We start from the raw sequence: 23452 nt of genomic DNA, 5'->3' as shown, positions 1-23452 counted from the left end.
CCGAACCCAGAGGCAGGGACAAGGTAAGTATGATCACCACCATGGGTTGGCCACTCTGTGAGGTCTTATATGTTGGATAACCGTTAATGGAAATACTGTATTTCTATTTTGACTACTTTTTAAATACCTCAAATAAAGTGCATTTCTTCTTAATAAAAAATTAATTATATATATCATTTTATATAATATTTCATACCATATTTAACATTTTACACATTTTATTATTTTAGTATGATAGTAATACTTTTTAGATTAATGCTGAAAATGGCAATATCAAATAATTATACTGTAGTTACAACTAATCCCAGAAGATTACTGGAACCTACAAATTTACTCCCCTAAAATAACCTTTTTTAATCATTAAACTGTTCATAACTCCATCAATTGTGCATGAAAAACATAATAGGCAAAATGCTAGTTTACTATAGAAACCTGCCAGACCCAGTGGTATATGACAGAATGGAAGACATAGAATGGAAGATACCGATGAACATCTACTCATACATTTATAAAGGGAAGGTGGGTGTTAAAAGGAATGTGTCATGTATAGTTTGTTCTGCCAATTAAAACTGATAGGGGGAGATTTATTATAACTGGTGCAAAGGACAATTGGATTAGTTGCCCATAGCAACCAGATTTCATTTTTCAGAACTGCTTTGGAAAATGAAAGGATTAATATGATTGGTTCATATTTTCTGATTGTACATTGTTATCCTATTTTCTATATGGATTATAGTGGCATAATTTTGCCTGTGCTTTTGTCAACAGCATTTAGAGATATAATTTACAGCAACCACCATGGGTCATAGACAGAATAGATTAACCCCTTTGATATAGGAGTCTTCCTGCAGTCATAACTTTTTTTTATTTTTCTGTTCACATAGCTATATAAGGGCTTGTTTTTTTGCGGGACACGTTGTACTTTCTAATGCCACTATTTAATATTGCAGACAATCTAGTGGGAAGAGGGAAAAAAATTCCAAATGAGGTGGAATTAAAAAAAAAACCTTAATTCTGCCACAGTTTTAGGGGTTTTGTCCCTATGGCATTCCCTATGAAGCAGAACTAATCTGTCCTCTTCATTCTCTTGGTCAGTACGATTACAAGAATACCAGAAATGTATAGGCTTTTTTGTGTTTTAATACTTATTGATAACATTTTAGAGTGGGTGCGACTTTTTGATCATATTTTATTCTATTTGTTCAGGTAAGTGAAATGATGAAAAAATGTCAAATTGGCCATTTTTATTTTTCTTCGCTACACCATTCACCGTATGGGATATTTTAATAGTATGGGTGTTTTTGGAAGCAGTGATGCCCATGATGTATACTTTCATTGTTTATGTATTTATTATTTTATTCTAGGGAAAGGGAGGGGATTTCAATTTTAGTTATTTTTATTTATTTATTTTTAAACTTTTTTTTTAGCACCTCTAGGAGGCTACAATATTGACCAATCATATATCTTTTAGTTTATACTATAGTTCAATAGAACTACAATGTAAGCTGAATTTGCTGTTATCCTATGTTGGTCTGCCACCTGCAGGCCAACATAGGAACTGCAGCTCTAATATGCTGGGTCTCTTCAGAGAGACTCAGCGTGTTAGAACAAAGGACCAGCTTCCCCAAACCACTATTAGGCTGGAAGGGCGCACTTCTGTTTTTTTTTTGCCATTTAGATGCTGTGTTCACAGACATTAGTCTTATTGACTTTCTATGGAAGCGTTTCCTAGGCATGCTCTGTAAATTACACAGAGGTCGCAGTACAAGGAGAGCGGTAGATCAGCAATTACATCAACTATTGTAAATGGTAGATTCTGTGCTATACAGAGGTATTACTTTTCATTGTGATAATGAGATGACTGCTGACTGACTGCTGAAAAGTGATCTGCAAAGACAAAGAAGACATATTATTAGGCTTAGTGGCCAATGTGATAACTTCAGGAGTTTATTATTCTTTTTTTAAATTTACATATTTTTTATATAATGACATGAAATTGTAAAGAAAATCATCAAAAACTCCCCCCCCCCCAATTTTTTTTTTACATACAAACTGTGCAATGTTCTTTTCAGGGATTTGTTTTGATTTTGCTGTAGGGCCTTGCAAGACAATGAGGACCCTTGATGTAGATTGCAACCTTATTTTGGACAAAATATCAATAAATGTTTATTATTTTTGTGTGACACAGTGAGGCCTTGTGATATTTGGAATATTAAATATTCACCCCCATTGGGGGCTGGCGATCTTGCACTGTGATGGCTAACCTCTGTCTCTCCAGCTGTGGTAAAACGACAACTCCCAAGGATTTACCATTGCCCTCGCAGTTCCCTGATCTGAACATAATTTAAAAAATCTGGGGATAGACCTCAAAAGAGTGGTGCATGCAAGACAGCCCAGGAATCTCTATCTATTATCTCTCTATCTATGATCTATCCATCCATCCATCCAATATCATATACTTTATCACCCATCATATGCTTTGTTTTTGAAGGCATTTAGCATATTAGTTCAGAATTTTACAGATTCTTTTACTGTATTATACTTGATCTATTTTTTTCTGCCTGTACAGCAATGCTATTTTTAGTGAGTATGTCATGAGTCGTGACCAGATCTGTAATGTATTTTTGGAGATATGTGGCCACCTCTTTTAGCTTTACATTCGCCCACTCAGTACCATATGATCTGATACTGTTACAGTAAGTCTGTAAAGATTATGTAGGAAACTTACACTGTGGAGAGAAAGATACAGTATAGCAGGTGACTAGGGTAGGAAACTGTGTCAGCACAGCATGAGTCTAGTTCTGTCAAATTTATAAAACTATAATTACAAATGAGCAATTATTATTTGTCACTGTGATGACAAAAACGAAGCAACCTTAATTATTTTAATCTTTTGAAAATGGTGCATGCAAACATTGTGTATCTGTGAATCAAATCTGCCATAAAGCTGTAATTTTGAAATTATGTTTTCATTACTCTTCGATTAATAGTGAAAGAGGCAGACTCTTCAGTACAGAATTATAATTAGCTTTTGATGTTTCTAGCTACAATTTTATCTTCACTTCGGTGTACCGGAGTACATCATCAGGAACTTGGAAAGGATTAGGTGTCAACTCACATACTGTACCTTTAAACCATTTATATTGCATCTGGGAAGGTCAAAGACTTCCTCGGTCTCACTAGGGTAGTGATTCTCCATGTGGAGATCCAGCAGCTCTTTGTGTAAGTTGTACTGGAGAGCCTGCAGGATGTTAAGCTTGCTAAAGAATTTAGGGGCAGCTTGAAACTAAAAACTTTGTAAAAGCCAAATAATGTATTACCACGTGTATAAATAAATCACTATGCAAAAGTAAAGTCTGAAGATAAACTTTGCTATGGTGCACATTGCCTGAAAAAGGGAAATAACAGACTTTTTAAATAAAATTAGCTAGCTTCAATAAACTGTATCAGTTTAACAGTGTGGTAGAGCACAGGAGACTATAAATCCCTACCCTGGAGCTTATAGATCCCTACTGTGGAGCTTACAAATCCCCACCTTGAAGCTTATAGATCCCTACCCTGGAACCTAGAGATCCCTACCCTGGAGCCTATGGATCCCTCCCCTAAAGCCCATAGATCCCTGCCTTGTGGTTCATAAGTCACAGATCCCTTTAGACCTGTAATCAATGAAAGGGAGGATCTGTACATAGATCTGTACACACCATTTTCTTCTTGTGCTGGATCGCACTGCAGAAGCCATTAGTAAAATTAGTGTTGACTTCCTTTTTAAAAAACAAACATATTATTAATGAGACCATTACTACTATGGAGGCTTTATCACTAATGTAACATTGTGGGGGAACAGTATTACTATTGGGGTCACTCTTACTAATGGTGGAACTTGGGGGAACATTGTTACTATTGCGGCTCTATTACTAATGGGAGAACTCTGAAGGAGAATTATTCATATCAATGGCACTTCTGTGGGCACTATTACTATTGTATACACTGGCACAGTGACTTCTGAGGGCATTATGGGTGAGCACTAATTTACTGAGAGCATTCTAGTTGGTGCATAGCATACAGTTAATACAGTAAAAAAAATTTAGGGATGAGCTGTGGAATATGCCGTGTATGCATAGATGAGGGTAACACTGTGTCAGGTCAGCTTTCTGATGCCTGAAGATGCTACTAAGGTTTGAACACACACCGATAGGCCATCAAAGTTTTATTTCAGAAAACAATTTTTGAGGAGTATTCTATGTTTCCTTCTCCATATGTTCTGGCAAGATAGCTGGTGAGGAAGAAGAATGAGGCATCAGTTCCTGGGAAATTGGCACCCGTCAAAAGGGTCTTCTATTATTGGCCATGTTCTTGGCACGCTTGTGGTACCGTAGGTCAACTTGGATAGTTAAAATTATCAGAGCAAATAGGAAGGTTTCCAACCTGCCAGCTCATCTTTAATCTCTCCAGAGAGTCCCTCAAACACATGGATGCTCTCTGTCCCCTTTGGGAGCTCCATTCGGGAGATAGGAGTGGGTTCCAAATGTGAGACCCGCACCGATCTGACATTGATGCCACATACTAGTGATGTGCCATCAATATCCGAGATGAGACAACCCTTTTGATGTCAGTTATAGTAACAAAACACCTACATTTATCACAATCCCTGTGAAACTGTGTAGACATTTCAATCAGTTTGAACCCAGTTCTTCTTCGTTTAGCTCATGGTCCTTATGGGGAACTGACACTTCACACCCTCCTTTTGTAGAGAGGCTTAGAAGTGCATTGATGCCAAATACGGAATCATCAATGGGTGAGGGTGAGAGGCTTCTGTAATTTATAATGCAATGCAATACTGTCTGGAGACAACACATTTCTTCTTGCACACCAAATTCATCAATTCTTAAACACTTTCAAGCAGTTTTTTTTTTTCTAATAAGGTATATTGAGGAAATAGTGCTATACAAATAATAGACTCTTACCTCCCTAACCTCTTAGAAAAACAGACTAGTTGAATCTCTTTTTTTGCATCTGGAGAATGGATTCCATTGTACACAACCAGGATATAGTCACTATAGGCACTATAGGCACTATTGTCACTAAATCTATTGAAAAAACAAAAACGACCCCGGGTGTCCCGAGGGAAAAAGGACAATGCCCGCCCAATATGGCCACAGGGGGCACCCATGGAGGGTAACTCGGTACAAGCTCCCGAGTACAATAGCGAAAAAACAAGAGAAATGGAGCTCAACGTTCCAAAGAATAAATATTTATTTAATTACATAGAAACATGATTAAAAATACATACATGTGATGCCATAGAAATGGTAAATGGGAGCAGGGGAAGGAAAGGAAAGGGCGCCACCCTGGGAGAGGCGCGTTGAGGTAGCGCCATCCTGGGTTGTTTTACACACGGTCTGCTTTAGGTGAGCTTTGGTCGTAGCTTATACCTCCACGGTCTCTGGACTTTGGTGTTTTACCACACCTGGTCTTTATTCATATTGGTTTGTTGTTTACCTTTTATTCTTTACCTTTCTAGCTTCTTTGCTTAACATACCATGTTTCATTTCCGTGGTTGGTCCCCAGCTGACCTTTCACTCATCCATATACTTCTGGATGTATTTGGTTCATAGGCTGGTCATCGTACCGAGCATTTCCCTATGAACGTCATATATCTACATATATTTTTGACCTGTGTGCTCTCCCAGGGTGGCGCCCTTTCCTTTCCTTCCCCTGCTCCCATTTACCTTGTCTATGGCATCACATGTATGTATTTTTAATCATGTTTCTATGTAATTAAATAAATATTTATTCTTTGGTACGTTGAGCTCCATTTCTCTTGTTTTTTCGCTATGTCACTAAATCTAGTAGCAGCAGTGTTTTTACGCTGCCTCACCACTTTCCGAAGAGGAAGTATGTCGAGGGTGGGGTGCTGAGCGAGGCCATCGGCTCCAGCATGTTATTATCTACGAGCTGGCATAGATTTCGTTCTGGTACATGGACTGCCGGAGGAGGCATTTAATTTATGACGTGGATTGCGCTTCATTATAAATGAAAAGCTGACTTTTGCAGCACAGGGTCCATCAAGACCAATATACCACATACCATTCTTGATAAATCAGGGCCTATAAGTGACATTTGATAAAGTTGAAAAAGCTTCGCACTTCTCACTCTAACGTCTCTAAACATATCTATAAGTGTGACAAATGTATCTACATTGTGAGTGTGCAAGACTGATTATAGATTTGATTATAAAATGTATTACAATTTGAGGATTATAAACCTCCTATCTAAAATAATGTGAAGTTACATGTTATATAGTTAATACGGTTGAAAAAAGACATAAGTCCATCAAGGTCAACCAAGAGATAGGTGGAGATGGGAATCCTAGAAGGAAGTGAGACTTCTATACATTTTCATAAGCATTTATGTCATTGACTTTTAAAAATTAATCTAAACCTTTTTAAAACTGTCCACTGTGACCACGTCCTTAGAAAGTCTATTCCACAGATTCACAGTTTTTACAGTAAAAAAGTTTTGACACTTCTGGAGACTGAACTTTCTCTTCTCCAGTCGGAGGCAGTGCCCCTTGTCTTTTGAGGGCATTTGACATGGACCAGTTTTTCACCATATTTTTAGTATAACCCTTTATATACTTGTACAGGTTAATCATGTCCCCCCTTAGACATCTCTTCTCAAGACTAAATAAATTCAATTCTTTTAATCTTTCTTTATAACTAAGACCCTCCATTCTCCTTATCAGTTTAGTCGCTCTTATCTATACTTTTTCCAGCTGCAGTGCATCCTTTCTATGGACTGGTGCCCAGAACTGAACTGCATATTCCAGATGAGGCTGCACCAACGCTTTGTAAAGTGGTAATATTACATCCCTGCCCCGCGAGTCCATGCCTCGTTTAATGCATGACAATATCCTGGTGGCCTTAGAAGCGGCTGATTGACATTGTATGCTGTTAATCTACCATCTACAAGAACACCCTAATCCTTCTCTATAAGTGACTCTCCCAGTGCTACATCACCTAGGACAGGGCTGGCCAACCTGTGGCTCTCCAGCTGTTGCAAAACTACAACTCCCAGCATGCCCAGACAGCCTACAGCTATCAGTCTACAGCATGGCATGGTGGGAATTGTAGTTTTACAACAGCTGGAGAGCCGCAGGTTGGCCAGCCCTGACCTAGGACATATGAAGCACAGAGATTGTTACTACCATGATGCATAACTTTACATTTATTCACATTGAACCTCATTTGCCAAGTTGATGCCCAATCACTCAGAGTGTTCAAGTCAGCTTGTATTTTATGGACATCTTCCATAGACTGCATAGTACAACACAGCATAGTGTCATCTGCAAAAATAGAAATGGGGCTATTAATCCCATCCTCGATATCATTAATAAATACATTAAACAATAAAGGACCCAGCACTGAAGCTTGGGGTACACCACTTATAACCCGGGACCATTCTGAAAAGGAATCATTGACCACAACTCTCTGGACATGGTCCTTCAACCAGTTTTCATTCCAATTGAAAACTATACTTTCCAAGCCAATAGACCTTACTTTACCTATTAATCGTCTATGAGGGACAGTATCAAAAGCCTTTTCAAAATCCAGAAACACTACATCCACAGCCGCCCCTCTGTCCAGGCTAATACTCTCCTCCTCATAAAAACAAATCAGGTTACTCTGACAACTTCTGTCTTTGGTAAACCCATGTTGGTTATCACTTATAATATTATTTACAGTCACATACTCCTGTATATAGTCCCTTAGTGATTTTTTCCACGACTGAAGTAAAACTAACTGGTCTATAATTACCTGTGGAGGATCTAGATCCTTTTTTTGAATATGGGCACCACATTTGCCTTGTGTCAATCACTTGGCACTGTACCAGTTCCTACAGAATCTTTAAAAATTATAAACAGGGGCACATCAATGATTGAACTTATTTAACTTCTAGTTAGCCAATTGAGTATATTACTGGATGTACTAACAGCCCCAGCACCACAGATATCAGCTCATTTCTCTTATTTTGTATTTAGAGAGCTAAAAAACAAACAAACGTGTCCATATGGGCAAATATATTTCATATGTACTTTACTACTATTGTGAACTCACACGGTTATGTGATGTTGATGTTTATGTATATAAATCTTCATATATTCATTCCCATAATAGCTTGATTTTTTTCATCTTTACAAGCAAGTAAAAAAAACCTTGATCTAATATCAGATACCACTTGAGGCAGAATCATGATAAGTACAATGTGAATGCTGCTTAATTTGGCACATGTAAAAACTCTTACTGCTCTCCATGGTTAATGACACTGGGAACGGAAGCAGCAGATTTAGCATTGTTTCCAGCTGGAACGGTTATGGCAATGTAAAAATTTTTTTTTTTTTTAAAAAGGCCAAATATTGGCTGATTTGGACTATCTAAATAATTAAAGTGGTTAAAATATGCTCAGAATACAAAGTAGGTGACCGGTGAAGCATTGCTAGTGGCACAGTATACTCATAGTAAATTGTATTGCGTGGAAAAACATTTTAAATAATTTTATCACTCCTTGTATCTTTGAAACACAGACATAAAAAAATAATGAGCCATATCATCCCCTGACAAAATCATATGGTGCCTAAGACAACCTGTCGAAATGCACCACCTACATGGTCCGCCTTAGCTATTAGCTCTTTGGGGGATACTATCTCTCCTTGGGGAGTGAGCGCCTTAGTCGGCGTGAGACTTGTAGGCCATACATGCCCCTCTGGAATTCTGGGAAGAAAGGAATGCAAATGAGCTCTTAACAAGCTCTGCCTCTAATGCCACCAGTGTAGCTACACTTACCTCAGTGACACCCAAGTGTTTAATATTCTATTGGCAGCCACGGTGCCACCATAACAGTGCTGGCTGCAGAAGACCCCCCCATAACAGTACCGAACATAGCACTAATAACAGTATCCTTTAACCATTTCAGCCATAATTTTGTGTTCCCAGAACAGTGCCAACCCACAATGCAATGATGAGTGCCAGCCACAGAGCTTGTATAAGTATGCCATGTTACAGTGCTAATCATAATGCCTAGTCACAATGTCCTTATATAACAGAGCTACTAGAGTTAATTTCTTGTGGATCCCCCCAACCACAGTATCCCAAAGGTTTCCAGCCATATTGCCCAGAGTAAGTATCTATGACTGTGTCCCCTATGATTACCAGTCATTTTGCCACCAAATGACATTAACAAATGGTACCAGAAGGACCCCATTGGTATTTTTTAACAGAATTTGCAACACAGGCTTCTAACAGAGCCTTTGACACAGATGTGAACACAGCCTTAAAGTGGTTGTGTCACTTCGACAAGTGACATTTATCATGTAGAGAAAGTTAATACAAGGCACTTACTAATGTATTGTGATTGTCTATATTGCCTCCTTTGCTGGCTGGATTCATTTTACCATCACATTATACACTGCTTGTTTCCATGGATGTGACCACCCTACAATCCAGCAGTGGTGGTCCTGCTTGACCATTATAGGAAAAAGTGCTGGCCTCTCTGGTAGCATGGGAGCTCACATAGGCTGGTGCTTTTTTCTATTGTGTGCAAGCACGACCACCACTGATGGATTGCAGAGTGATCATAACCATGAAAACGAACAGTGTATAAATGTGATGGAAAGATGAATCCATCCTGCAAAGGAGGCAATATGGACAATCACAATACATTAGTAAGTGCCTTGTATTAACTTTCTCTACATAATAAATGCTATTTGCTGAAAGGACATAACCCCTTTCACATGGTCAGTATTTGATCAGTATTTCAAATCCAAAACTAGGAGTGGAACCTACCCAGTGAGAAAGTATAATTGTGCCTGGTTTAACAATGAATTTCCTGGTGAAAGACACCCTTTAGGGCTACATACACCTGACCTTCTGTATTTTGCAAAAAATACAGATGACGTCCTTTTGGCATCCTTATTGCATCAGTTTTGTTTTTTCAAATCCATTGTAACAATGCCTATCCTTGTCCGCAAAACGGACAACAATAGGACATGATCTATATTTTGTGGCTACAGAATGGACATACAGATGCGGGCCCATTGAAATATATGGGTCCTCATCCAATCCGCCCCAATAAACGGAATGGACAAAGAAACCAAATACGTTCGTGTGGACATTTGAGCATGATCAGACCCCAAGCTATAATGCAAGATAGCCTGTATATAAATAATTATGAAGGGGACTTTTTTAAATTTGGTCTCAAAATCTTCTTTAGGTGAAAAGCAGTATAAGGCCACATGCACACAACCGTATATACTTTGTGGTCCGCGAAAAAACGGATCCGCTAAAAATACCGACGACATCCCTCTGCATTCCGTATTTTGCGGAACGGAACAGTCGGCCCCTAATAGAACAGTCCTATTCTTGTCCGTAATGCGGACAATAATAGGACATGTTCTATTTTTTTGCGGAACGGAAATACGGACATACGGAAACGGAATACACACATTTTTTTTTGCGGACCCATTGAAATAAATGGTTCAATGTATACAGTGCGTAAAAAAAACATGAATGGACACGGAAAGAAAATACATTTGTGTGCATGAGACCTTACATGCTAGACATGGACCTCTCTCTTAGATGCCCGTTTACTGATGACATGATCACTTTAAAGTTGATTTGTCAGCAAATCCACACAGCTTGGGTAATCAGTTTAAATTAAATTTAGATTTTAAATATGACTTTAGCAGTCCCAAGAATTACGGGAGATCTTGAATCAGGATAGAACAAGAGCAGATTGTTGTGGCATCTCTTGTTGTTGCTGGACCAGAGCTATGATTGAATATTGCCAGATTGTTTAATTCGAGCAGTCTGCAGGTTTATCCAAAAATCTGTACGGTATTTGGAGCCAGTCTGAAGATTAGAAATACATTATGTATAAAGCATGTTTAGCACATTTACTCTTCTTTAATTCCATAATTTATTTCAGACATTAGGTTTTGTTTAAAAAGAATTGCATGAAGAGTGTATGGTGGAGTCATAGAGGCCAGTGCTAGGTTCATTAGTTTAAAAATGGGACAGATTTATCACAGTGGTTGATGTCGGATGATATATTTGATGCATTTTTAGACATTAGCTGGTTAACTTAGTTCCAGAATCCTGCAGTATAATTCTGAAGCAAATTTAGCGTACAATATTGCAACTAAAGCTATGGCACCCCTTTCCCCATAAGACATACCTACTTGCTGAGGTATAAGAAGTATCTAAAATACATAAAGCGACTTGCTGGGATTAATTCAAAATGGCCACAAGCAACCTGTCCTAGAATGTGAATAGAGCTGTCTAGGGGGGAGAGGAGAAAGCCCTTACTACATACAATGCTCTGGCATCTGCATACAATGCTGTGTGCAGAGAAAGTTCACTAATGTGTAGTACATACAAGCACTGGACTGGAGCATAATGTCTACAAAGTCCCCATCCCTCATTCCTCTAGGCAGCTCTGCAAGGATTTGACTGGTTTGTTTCCACCTGATTGCAACACTTCCTTGGCCCGATCGATTTACCGCCAATCAAGCATTTATGGGGCCTGCTGGGCAATGGAAGATTATGATAGGGGTGTTTGGGTTTACCGCAGCACTAGCACGGTAAACCCACTACCAGATGTTCAGCCTCCTTCCTCCCTCGAGTCCGGCACATGATACTGCTAGTACACTTGATGTTAACTGCGCATGCCCTTGGACTTAGTTTTTCTCCACTTCAGATTCTTCTCACAACACGTATTCCCAGCACAACTCTACTGCACATGTTTTCACACTTAGTGTATTTCTCGATGTTTATCTAGCGTCTGTCTATCTTTGATTACTTGCTAACTATATTATAACCAAAAGGTCTTCATGTATAATGGATAGGCGTCAGCTATTAAGTATGTGTTTTTAGTAATAATCTTTATATATTTTCTAAGATTAGGATAATCATGGTATTATAGTATGAGGAAAAATAGTGCTGCTACAGATTTAATGTTAATAAATGGGGGTGATTTGATTAATTCTCTATTTAATCATGATATAATGTGCAATTATGGTGCGCCAGGATGTACACCTGCGCTAATCATGAGTTTATTTCCAATTGTAACCATTATGCTTATCTTTTTATATAGAATTATTATTCCAGATCATGTTATATTTATTTTAATTTATAATGATCTTTTTAGAACTTTTTAAACAAATCAGTTATCCCCTCCAGAAGGACTAGAGACTGTCTAAAGTGTCTTTATATTTATATATGTACTATTAACTGAATTAATATCAGTAACGCATATATATTTGGAATAAGTACGGTATTATTTACACTATTAGGCTGACTCTTAGAGAGGAACTTATTTGCAATATATATATATCTCACACGTTTTTTTAATTAGATTATCTACCTTCAATTGCATATATTATATTCTCACTTCTACTTGTTTCCTCATTTATATCTAAATGTATTCTTACCACTTCTATACATGTGTATTTTTTATCGCTTCTATTTGATTCCTCGTTGGCATCTTATAAGGGTCAATCTAATGTGTCATCACTATATACTCATATCCACCAATATGATAGTACCCATGACAAGTATATGGTCCTGGTTATTATTCAGCACCTAGGGAGGAAGAAGATGGAATAACCTTTTATTTGATTAGTACCGTACCAGCCCCAAATTTGAAATATTATCTATAGTCACTATGAGTCATGTAGAAATATTTATATCTAGTACCTCTATAGATTCATGTTGCCAGGTAATCTTAAAAGGAACTCCCTGATCAGAGAAGGGACACATATGTAAATCTCTTACTAAGTCCTAGAGGGGTCAAGCTCTTTAGACGATATATATATTTTGTCTCTTCTTGCTGTAATTTCTTGTCTATGTCTCCCTGGCTAGGACCTACTTTTAGTGATTTGAGATTCTTTGTGTCTTTATGTTTCTCTTGGATGTGTCTCGAGAGGGTTGTATTTGTTTCAGTATTGATACAACTCAAGTGTTTTGAGATCAGTCTTCTTAATTGTTGTATGGTTTTTCCTACATATAGTTTGGGGCATCCACATTCAATAATATAAATTACACCTGTGGTTTTGCAATGTATATATCTGATACTTTTTATTGTCTACTGGATTGCCAAAAGAAATTGGGGGTATCATTTTGTGACAAAAAGTGCAGTCTCCACAGGGATCTGACTCTGTTGTGGTTAACCAGGTGGTTTTGACTTCTTTCTGGTTTGATTGAAAATGACTATGCATCAAATTCTCCTTTAGATTTTTCCCTCTTCTATATGTGATGGTATGGTAAGGAGAAATTACTTCTCTCAACTCCTCATCCATCATCAGAATGTGCCAATGACGTTTCAAGATATTTTGAACTCTCTCATGTTGTACGTCACATGTTCCAATGCAGCATATAGTCTTTTTATTTCCATTTTCTCTCATTCGTTTTCTGTCCTGCAATAAAGTAGTTCTTATTGTGTTTTTGGCTCGGGTGTATGCCTTGTGAAGTACTTTTTTCAGATACCCTCTTACTCTAAATCTCTCATATAGATGCCTACACTCGTTCAAAGCCCTCCTTCAGTTGCGCAAGTAGGTATTGGCCCACTGGGATACATTTTTTTAAGGTTATTGGATGGTAACTCTCCCAATGAAGGAGACTATTTGTTGAGGTTGTTTGTCTATAGACTTCTGTTTTGACACCCCCTTCAGGCTCCAGAGTGATCCTCAGGTACAAGAAATTCAACTGCGAAACATGTCGGGGGGCAGCGTTTGAGTTTTAAGACAGCGAGTGCCTATGGTTACAAGTTACTAATTTGTATCAGAGTTAGCATTCAGCGCAGGGATAGAAGTTAAGTGAGCTTACAGCAGGTGCTATTATGACTCACTACATCTCGGCGTGAGCTATTATACAATGTGATTGAAACAGTGTTGCAAAATGACAACATAACAAGTACCCACAGACACAGCTGATAATTTTAAACAGATTTAATAGTCAGTAGATGATAAACATGGAATAATAAAAGTTATGTTTTAGATTGAACAATAGCGCATGGTATAAAAAAGGCTTTGTTGGTCTTATGGACCATTTGTAAATAACTGAAGTTGAATAGGTGCCTTGCCATGTGCACCGGGTCAGCAATTGGCTAAAGCTCTAAACAGAGCGCCTCTTCAAACACTGACAGTGGGATTCAATCTACACTGTCACTACATTACTAGTCTGTCTCAGAGTGAGACAGCCAGGCCAGCCCCTTTATATTCAGCTCTGTCTCCTTCATTTGTTGGTGGCCTTGGCATGCAGTGGAAGTTATACACCTGCAGAGCCTGTTGTTTAGTGCACTCCCTGGTGTCTGAGCCTCAGTCACCCGTAGCCTATGGACATTAGGAGAAGACTCCCAGTCCGGAGTCCACTCCCGTGGCCAGCAGCAGCTGCTAGGGTCCTCTATTCCATTCCGATTTGCCTGTTCCTTTATTGGAGTCTAGTTGGTAGGTTGAAGTTCCATGTTTACTTTTACATTAGTTAGGCTGAGTTCATGTCACCATTATTTTTCTGTTCTTCTGATCCGTCAGAAGAACAGAAAAGTAAAGAAAAAAACTGATCCTGTAAAAAAATAAAAATAAAAAATAAAAATGGATCCTGTTCATCAGTTGCACATTTGGCCTCCGTTTAAACCATTTCCATATGAGATCCATTATCTTGCATGCAGTACTTTTTTCCATCTAAAAAAACTAATCTCAGACTGAAATGGCTCAAATGGAGGTCAAATGTGCAACTGACGCAAAGGATCCATGGCACCAGGGCGCTACTGGTAGTGCTGTGGCCTCCTTGTGGCTTACAAAGCATAGCACCGTAGACTTTATAGCAACTGTGCCTGTCTGTGCTTGGCATTACAGCTCAGCTCCATTGACTTGAATGGAACTGAGCTTTGCCTGGGTCAGGAGACCGATAAACGTGACGTCACTGCATACTGTGGGGTGTTTTATTCTATAGTGTATACCGTGGAGTGTTGTACACTATGAGGGGTTGGAGGCTTTATACTATAGTTTTCCTTAATATTTACCAGGAAAAAATAAATATAGGGCTGAACGTCGATAGGTGGATTGTCAGGGTAAATGGAGGGAGGGGGCCCAAGACGGATAAACAGCCCTGGGCCTATGATACACTTAATCTGCCATTGCTGCTGGGACACCAGCTTCAGCAACATACAAGTGTGCAGGATCTACAGGCCCAGCTGCAACATCTGTGGGCAAATGTGCTGTAGGATGCCATTCTGTGCCTAACCATATCTCATTTAGTATCCAGGCAACAGCCGACTTAACAGGGTACTAAAGCCTCCCTTCCATTGTATGGTTTTCCCCAATAAATGTATCCTTTCACTCCATATTGTGATTACCCTCTTAGTCACGAGTTGGGGCCCGTAATGTGGCTAACACTAACGTGCTGGCAACATTGGGGCGCCAATTGGGTCTGGGTTATCCATCTTGGAAAAGGTGGTTACTCGCCTAACCTGCTTGTCAGTGGAATTTATCCACAGTGACTGGTCTTATATGATTGTGACAGTCTTTAGCTGCAATGATGAATTATAAAAAAGAGATCTGGCAATGTTCCTTTCTTGAATATGGCGGCAGTTACAAAGGTGACGGTGTTGCGCACGTGCCGCCTTTTTCAGCCGTCAGCTTATGGGCAGTGCACGTGATTCATGAGTGCGCCGGTTGGGTCATCTGCAGGCGACCCTGCGGCGACATACCGTCACAATATATATATATACAGTACAGACCAAAAGTTTGGACACACCTTCTCATTCAAAGAGTTTTCTTTATTTTCATGACTATGAAAATTGTAGATTCACACTGAAGGCATCAAAACTATGAATTAACACATGTGGAATTATATACATAACAAAAAAGTGTGAAACAACTGAAAATATGTAATATTCTAGGTTCTTCAAAGTAGCCACCTTTTGCTTTGATTACTGCTTTGCACACTCTTGGCATTCTCTTGATGAGCTTTAAGAGGTAGTCACCTGAAATAGTTTTCACTTCACAGGTGTGCCCTGTCAGGTTTAATAAGTGGGATTTCTTGCCTTATAAATGGGATTGGGACCATCAGTTGCGTTGTGGAGAAGTCAGGTGGATACACAGCTGATAGTCCTACTGAATAGACTGTTAGAATTTGTATTATGGCAAGAAAAAAGCAGCTAAGTAAAGAAAAACGAGTGGCCATCATTACTTTAAGAAATGAAGGTCAGTCAGTCCGAAAAATTGGGAAAACTTTGAAAGTGTCCCCAAGTGCAGTCACAAAAACCATCAAGCGCTACAAAGAAACTAGCTCACATGCGGACTGCCCCAGGAAAGGAAGACCAAGAGTCACCTCTGCTGCGGAGGATAAGTTCATCCAAGTCACCAGCCTCAGAAATCGCAGGTTAACAGCAGCTCAGATTAGAGACCAGGTCAATGCCACACAGAGTTCTAGCAGCAGACACATCTCTAGAACAATTGTTAAGAGGTAGACTGTGTGAATCAGGCCTTCATGGTAGAATATCTGCTAGGAAACCACTGCTAAGGACAGGCAACAAGCAGAAGAGACTTGTTTGGGCTAAAGAACACAAGGAATGGACATTAGAACAGTGGAAATCTGTGCTTTGGTCTGATGAGTCCAAATTTGAGATCTTTGGTTCCAACCACCGTGTCTTTGTGCGACGCAGAAAAGGTGAACGGATGGACTCTACATGCCTGGTTCCCACCGTGAAGCATGGAGGAGGAGGTGTGATGGTGTGGGGGTGCTTTGCTGGTGACACTGTTGGGGATTTATTCAAAATTGAAGGCATACTGAACCAGCATGGCTACCACAGCATCTTGCAGCGGCATGCTATTCCATCCGGTTTGCATTTAGTTGGACCATCATTTATTTTTCAACAGGTCAATGACCCCAAATACACCTCCAGGCTGTGTAAGGGCTATTTGACCATGAAGGAGAGTGATGGGGTGCTGCGCCAGATGACCTGGCCTCCACAGTCACCAGACCTGAACCCAATCAAGATGGTTTGGGGTGAGCTGGGCCGCAGAGTGAATGCAAAAGGGCCAACAAGTGCTAAGCATCTCTGGGAACTCCTTCAAGACTGTTGGAAGACCATTTCAGGTGACTACCTCTTGAAGCTCATCAAGAGAATGCCAAGAGTGTGCAAAGCAAAAAAGGTGGCCATTTTGAAGAACCTATAATATGACATATTTTCAGTTGTTTCACACTTTTTTGTTATGTATATAATTCCACATGTGTTAATTCATAGTTTTGATGCCTTCAGCATGAATCTACAATTTTCATAGTCATGAAAATAAAGAAAACTCTTTGAATGAGAAGGTGTGTCCAAACTTTTGGTCTGTACTGTATATATATATATATTGTGACGGTATGCGAGGCGAGGTGGTGGATGATATGTTTCACCTCACATGCGCTTTGTTGTCAGGGACTGAACCGGAAACCGGCCCGGGTTTTTCCAGCCTCTGTGGCAGGCTTGGTTCCGGTCCAGAGATTGTGGTCCACTGGAGTTCACCTCCAGGTGGACTTTAAATAAACAGGAAGAGAGCACAACAGGTCTGTCATGTGCTGAGTCTCAGGACTGTAACCTGTGTTGCTGAAGAGAGAGCTATGTTTGGATGCGAGAAAAACAAAAGGTTTGCTTTACGATTTGTGTTGGCGGTGTCGGGGAGCAGCCCCACACCGTATAGTCAGGACACGACTGTATAGCTTAGCGCCGGAGGGCAAGGATTTACTTTATGTTTTGTTTGTTTTCTGCTGTACAAACCTTTTTGCCTAAAAAAAACCTGGCAACCAGCCAGATTTTCAAGGAAACTGCTTGCTTACGGACTGTCTGTTTCAGAAAAAGGTGATCCCCGCGAGCTAATCTCCCACAATATATACAAATGAAAAATAGAGCAGCACTCCAGTAAAGTGAAAAAAGAAAGCTGTTTAATCACCCAGTGGTGACGCAACGTTTCGGCTCCAACATGAAGCCTTTCTAGGCTTGAGAAAGGCTTCATGTTGGAGCTGAAACGTCGCGTCACCACTGGGTGAATAAACAGCTTTCTTTTTTCACTTTACTGGAGTGCTGCTCTATTTTTCATTCGTATTATCCTGGGACGCTATTCCCACTGGAGCTTGCACCCGATTTTCAAACTTTGAGGTTGGTGCTGCCATTTATTACATTATATATATAAATATATATAATGTAATAAATGGCAGCACCAACCTCAAAGTTTGAAAATCGTGTGCAAGCTCCAGTGGAAATAGCGTCCCAGGATAATACGAATGAAAAATAGAGCAGCACTCCAGTAAAGTATATAAATATATATATATATATATATATATATATATATATATATATAAATAATAATATTATTATTATTATTATAATATATATATATATTTTAGTTTTGTTTTATTCATTTATTTTAGTTATCCTTAGTGTGCAGTACTCAGCGGCTGATTATCTTGGACAAAGTGCTTCCATTCCTCAGTCCTGTCTCTTTCAAATGGTGGTGTATACTGCAAGAAGAGCTCTGCACATAGGCTGCAACAACATCCCTTTCCCTCTGGTGCACGTCCACAATAATTATAGTTCTGCTCCTATAACGCTGCCACCCTAGGCACTTGCCTTTGACTGACAAGTGGCAAAAACAGCAAAGAATCTAGAAAGACCTACCACAGCCTTAAAGAGGACCTTTCACCTGGAAAAACATTGTGAACTAAGTCTCCTGACATATACAGCGGCGCCCAGGGATCTCACTGCACTTACTATTATCCCTGGGCGCCGCTCCGTTCTCCCATTATGTCCTCCGGTATGTTCAGAGACTTGGTTATAGTAGGTGGAGACTTAGGACTCTAGGTTATAGTAGGCGGAGTCTGCCCTTGTCCTGCTGGGCGTCTCCTCCTCCTAGGCTATAGCGCTGGCCAATCGCAGCGCACAGCTCACAGCCTGGGAGTTTTTTTCTCCCAGGCTGTGAGCTGTGCGCTGCGATTGGCCAGCACTACAGCCTAGGAGGAGGAGACGCCCAGCAGAACAAGGGCAGTCTCCGCCTACTATAACCTAGAGTCCTAAGTCTCCGCCTACTATAACTTACTGACCGAAGATACCAGAGGACATAACGGGAGAACGGAGCGGCGCCCAGGGATAATAGTAAGTGCAGTGAGATCTCTGGGCGCCGCTGTATATGTCAGGATACTTAGTTCACAATGTTTTTCCAGGTGAAAGGTCCTCTTTAAGTGTGAAAGCTCCAGTTCTGAAGCAACTTTATCTAAAGCATTATCTAGACACAATTCTCAAAAGATATATGGCCAAATAAGCGGTGGACAATTGTGGACAAAAATATGTATTGTATTTTAAGGTTTCTTCACTTTATAAAAAAAAAATATAAAAAAAATACATGTACAAATTACAAAAAATTTGTCTTATTTGTCATGAAAACAATACTGTTAAATCTTTCTTTGTTGTAAAGAAGTTAAAGCTGCTAAGCCAGCATTTTTATAAAATTGCTAGAAATTGCCTGGTCCGAAAATACCACTAGCCATTGCAGAACTGCATAAAATTACTCTGATAATCACAGTAATAAATCACCCATGCATTTTTGTTGTCATATTTTGTGTGCTCGTGGTAAACCCCTAATGGACTGGTCTAACTATATGTGGACAAAGCATAATGGAGAAAGTGGCAACCACTAGAATACGTTTCGATTTCTTCTTCGATTAGTTCATAGAATATGTAGTTAAGTGTAACATAACTGGATAATTCCAGAAATGTTCTTGTTAAATCTATTGTTGAGGCTTGTCCAGTAAATGTAACTGTTAAGCATGCCTAAGGGTAAGACTGTATGATATAAATGCAAATAATTTATTATTCTGTTACCGGTTCCAGCACGATCAGATTTCCCATCAGTTGCATGGAATACGAATCAACCATAATAAACAACTGGAGATTCATATATATGTGGCAGAGAAAGAAAACATGGATGTTGCCCATGGCCAGCAATCAAAAGCTTGTTCTCATTTCCTAACCTTTACAGCTGAAATTTGGTTGTCATTGGCAACATTTCTTTAACGCATGGTGCCTGCAGATGTTTCCTACAGTGATATCCTTTTGTGCATCCTGATGGTTCTAATGCCTGTGGAAGCAAGATAATTAGCCTCCTCAAGAGTGAGGTCAAACATGGCTGTACTTCTGTCTTCTATGGGTTTCTGGTAAGGAAATCATTACCATTAACTTCACCTACATATTTGAGTTTTTTGAGCAGCAATTCTCTTCAACTTCACAGAAAATAATTCCTTCTCACCCAAAGCAGCGAATGAGATCACATTTTTACATCTCGGTCCCTGGGTTCAAATCAGACAAGTGTCAACATATGCATTGGGGGACACATTTTTTAAGACTGGTGTTTTAGACAACGGTCTTAATAAAGGCCCATAGCTGGCGGAGGATCTGCCAAAGTTATGAAGAGGCGGAGGCCTCTCCATAACTTCGGCGCATCCAGCACCAGTTCTAAATATAAGACAGCCTCTGAGCTGTTTTGTACACTTAAAGCAGTTATAGAAAATGGTAAATGAGACCGACCTGCCGGCCCTCCCCCTCCACGCACACAATTTTAGACCTGGCGTGAGTGGGGCCAAGTTGCAGATAGTTGCACCGCCATCTGCTCCTGAAATACACCTAACTTAGGTGTATTTCAGTATAGTAAGTGACCCCCTGAGTTTTTATATTTTCCCTATGTCTATGTGAATTTCCTATAGGCCCTCTGTTTTCCTCCCACATCCCACAAACATAGGAAGGCCATAAATCTATCACTATGATACAAATACATAAGATCTCTGCTGATCTGCTGGGTGTACAGGAAAGGCCCATCAGGAACCGTCCCTGATCACTGCTCGCTCATCTGTGATCTTAAACGCCTTTAAATGAGCATTTGTGCAATTGCTCGTCCTTTGCCCGGTAAAATGGACTTAACTGATCTGTGATTGGTGTTTGTGGTTCATGTGTAGCTCTGCTGTGATCAAGCTGCTTCATTAAGTTCTTAGGAGACAAGGCTACTGGAGAAGCAAAGCTTGACAATTTTACAAAGGGAAGACCTCAAACACATCACATAGTGCATTTTTATTGTGTTGAGGGGGGATTTTATGTTTACAACCTCTTTTTATCAAGAGAAGAGGCAGATTTACCTATAAGCGGTGCACTGTAGGTAACTGCTTAAAGTGAATATGTCAGACCACAATTATTGTTTAAATCAAGTTTATATGTTAAACATTTTGTTTTAATTTTTGTGATGTCTTTAATATTTTCCATGTCACTATCTTTATTTAAAAATAAAATCCTGAAGTTTTTGCAAAGGCCACTAATATTAAGCCTAGACTTCCTATTCTGTAGAGATGAATTTTAAAGGAAATGTGTCACCAAAATGTTTGATCAGGAGGTGACCTTACTAACTTCTATGGGAGCGTTTTCTAGGCATGCTCTGTGACCTGTGCAGAGGTCATTGTACAAGGAAAGAATAGATCAGCTCTGACAATCACCTATTGTAACTGGTGGATCCTGTGTTATCTGTCATTCTAATCCTGCCTGTAATGATATCAAATTTATGAACAGTAAAGTGATACAGACCAAGAAGTGACGCATATTATTAGGCTTAATGGCTAGTGGGAAAACTGCAGGATTTTATGGTTTTTGTTTACATATAGATATTGACATGGAAAATTAAAAATAACATCAACAAAAATTCTTTAAAAATTTCAAAATGTGATTTAAACAATAGTTCATTTTCTGATGACAAATTCCCTTTAAGCATTCAACTCATTATTATCACAGGTAGGATTACAATGACACCTTTATATTGATAACAAAGGATTCACCATTCACAATAGGTGATATCACAGCTTATCTGCTCCCTCCCTCTGCAATGACCTCTGCACAGGTCACAGAGCATGTCTAGAAAACTCATCCACAGAAGTCAATAATACCCCTCCTGTCCATTTTGTCTATGGTCCATGGTGGCTGATGTGATGTTAACAACAGGTCAGGCAAGATGGCAGCCCCCTTAGTCATGTTCGAGAAATAAAGTAAAAACATCGACAATCTCCTCTGTGGAGAATCATTGTTCCTGGGCAGCAGATCCCTCTTTACACAGCACTATATTTTGTCCCAAAAATTATTATTTTGGTGTTTTCACTGGTGATCAGTGGAACCTTTAGACAGGGCATTTTTTGGGAACATGTTTCCAACGTTTTCCAAGGAATGCTCCTTTCCGATAATTGCCCCAATGATTTGCTCGTGTAAAGGTGTGGGCTACCTGATGGATGAAGTCTAATAAGCCAGACAACCTGTGTCTGCAGTCTGTGATGTAAATCCAATACTGCCATAAGTATCAATATACAGATGTAGAATGAAGTGCTATACAATATAAGGATCTACCAAGGTGTGCTACGCTATTTGTAAGTGTACCAGAATAGAAAAGCATACTACCCTTACCGATAGTGCTTACTACATCTGTATCTCCTGTACAACCACTGTGGAAGCTACAGCTATAGGGTAGGATTTAATTTAAAAGGGTTTTCAGAGGGTTTTATACCGACAACTTATCCTCAGTATAGCCTTGACAAAGGCTGTGCTTCAGCCGAAACGTTGCCATTTGTATTATTGCTTTGAAGTCTGAATAAAGTCGATGATGTGAGATGCTGCTGATACCGTCTGCACTTTTCTATCTTGAGGATAGGTCATCAGTATAAAACACTTGGAAAACCCCTTTAATCCATTTGTCACCAAAAATGAACTTTTATTTCCCAGTTCTTCTCTCTGTGCAAGAGCAGAAATGTGTTTTCCTGACACACTGAGAGATGCAATAGGTCCAGTTATTGGAATGAGAGAAAATGTTGTAGCTCATAAAAGCTTCTACAGAATCAACTAATATAGCCCGAAATTTGACATTGATGACCTATCTTCAGCTCTTACCTTGTTTCTCCTGCAATGGAAGCTACACAGCTCCATCCATTGTGCAGTGGATGGAGCTGGTAATGGTAGCGCTGCCCCCTTTGAAGTTTATTTGAGCAGCTCTGTTGTTACCAGATTCCTACACTACACAATAGAGCTACCTCAAGACAGCCGATTGGTGGTGGTGCCTGGTGTCAGACCCCCATGGATCTGATTTTGATGGCCTACCCTCAGGATAATAAATCCTGGACAACTCCATTAAGAATGAAGGATTCTATAACAATATCTCTGCTGCATTTAATATGATTCAATCAGATATCTCAATAGAAGGAAATGCATGACAGTAGCACACTCTGTAGTACTGTATAATTGGTCCGTCATAAGCCTTTGACTTCAGAATCACTTATTGTGAGTACAATATCTTCAGTATCAATATCTTGCAATGACTGCTGCACAGATGGGCCTTGAAAGC

General features: G+C 39.5%; 1 protein-coding gene across 2 annotated transcripts in view; it reads right to left on the bottom strand.

Annotated features, from left to right (window-relative positions):
* The window catches only part of RTN4R (reticulon 4 receptor), a 254405-nt gene that overhangs the window by 42692 nt on the left and 188261 nt on the right, over positions 1 to 23452 (bottom strand). Inside the window, exon 3 of one of the 2 annotated variants that reach the window (XM_044289080.1) lies at positions 1839 to 1887. The exons of the other annotated variant lie outside the window; for it this stretch is intronic. Within the exon in view, the coding sequence (XP_044145015.1) occupies positions 1839 to 1845 (7 nt within the window). The 5' untranslated portion in view covers positions 1846 to 1887. The remainder of the gene's footprint in view (positions 1 to 1838; positions 1888 to 23452) is intronic. 2 annotated transcript variants of the gene reach the window in all.

The sequence above is a fragment of the Bufo gargarizans genome, chromosome 1 (assembly GCF_014858855.1).
Source record: "Bufo gargarizans isolate SCDJY-AF-19 chromosome 1, ASM1485885v1, whole genome shotgun sequence".
Taxonomy (NCBI): Eukaryota; Metazoa; Chordata; class Amphibia; order Anura; family Bufonidae; genus Bufo; species Bufo gargarizans.
Note: the sequence above shows the minus strand (reverse complement) of the source record. Positions and strands in the feature narration are given on the sequence as shown.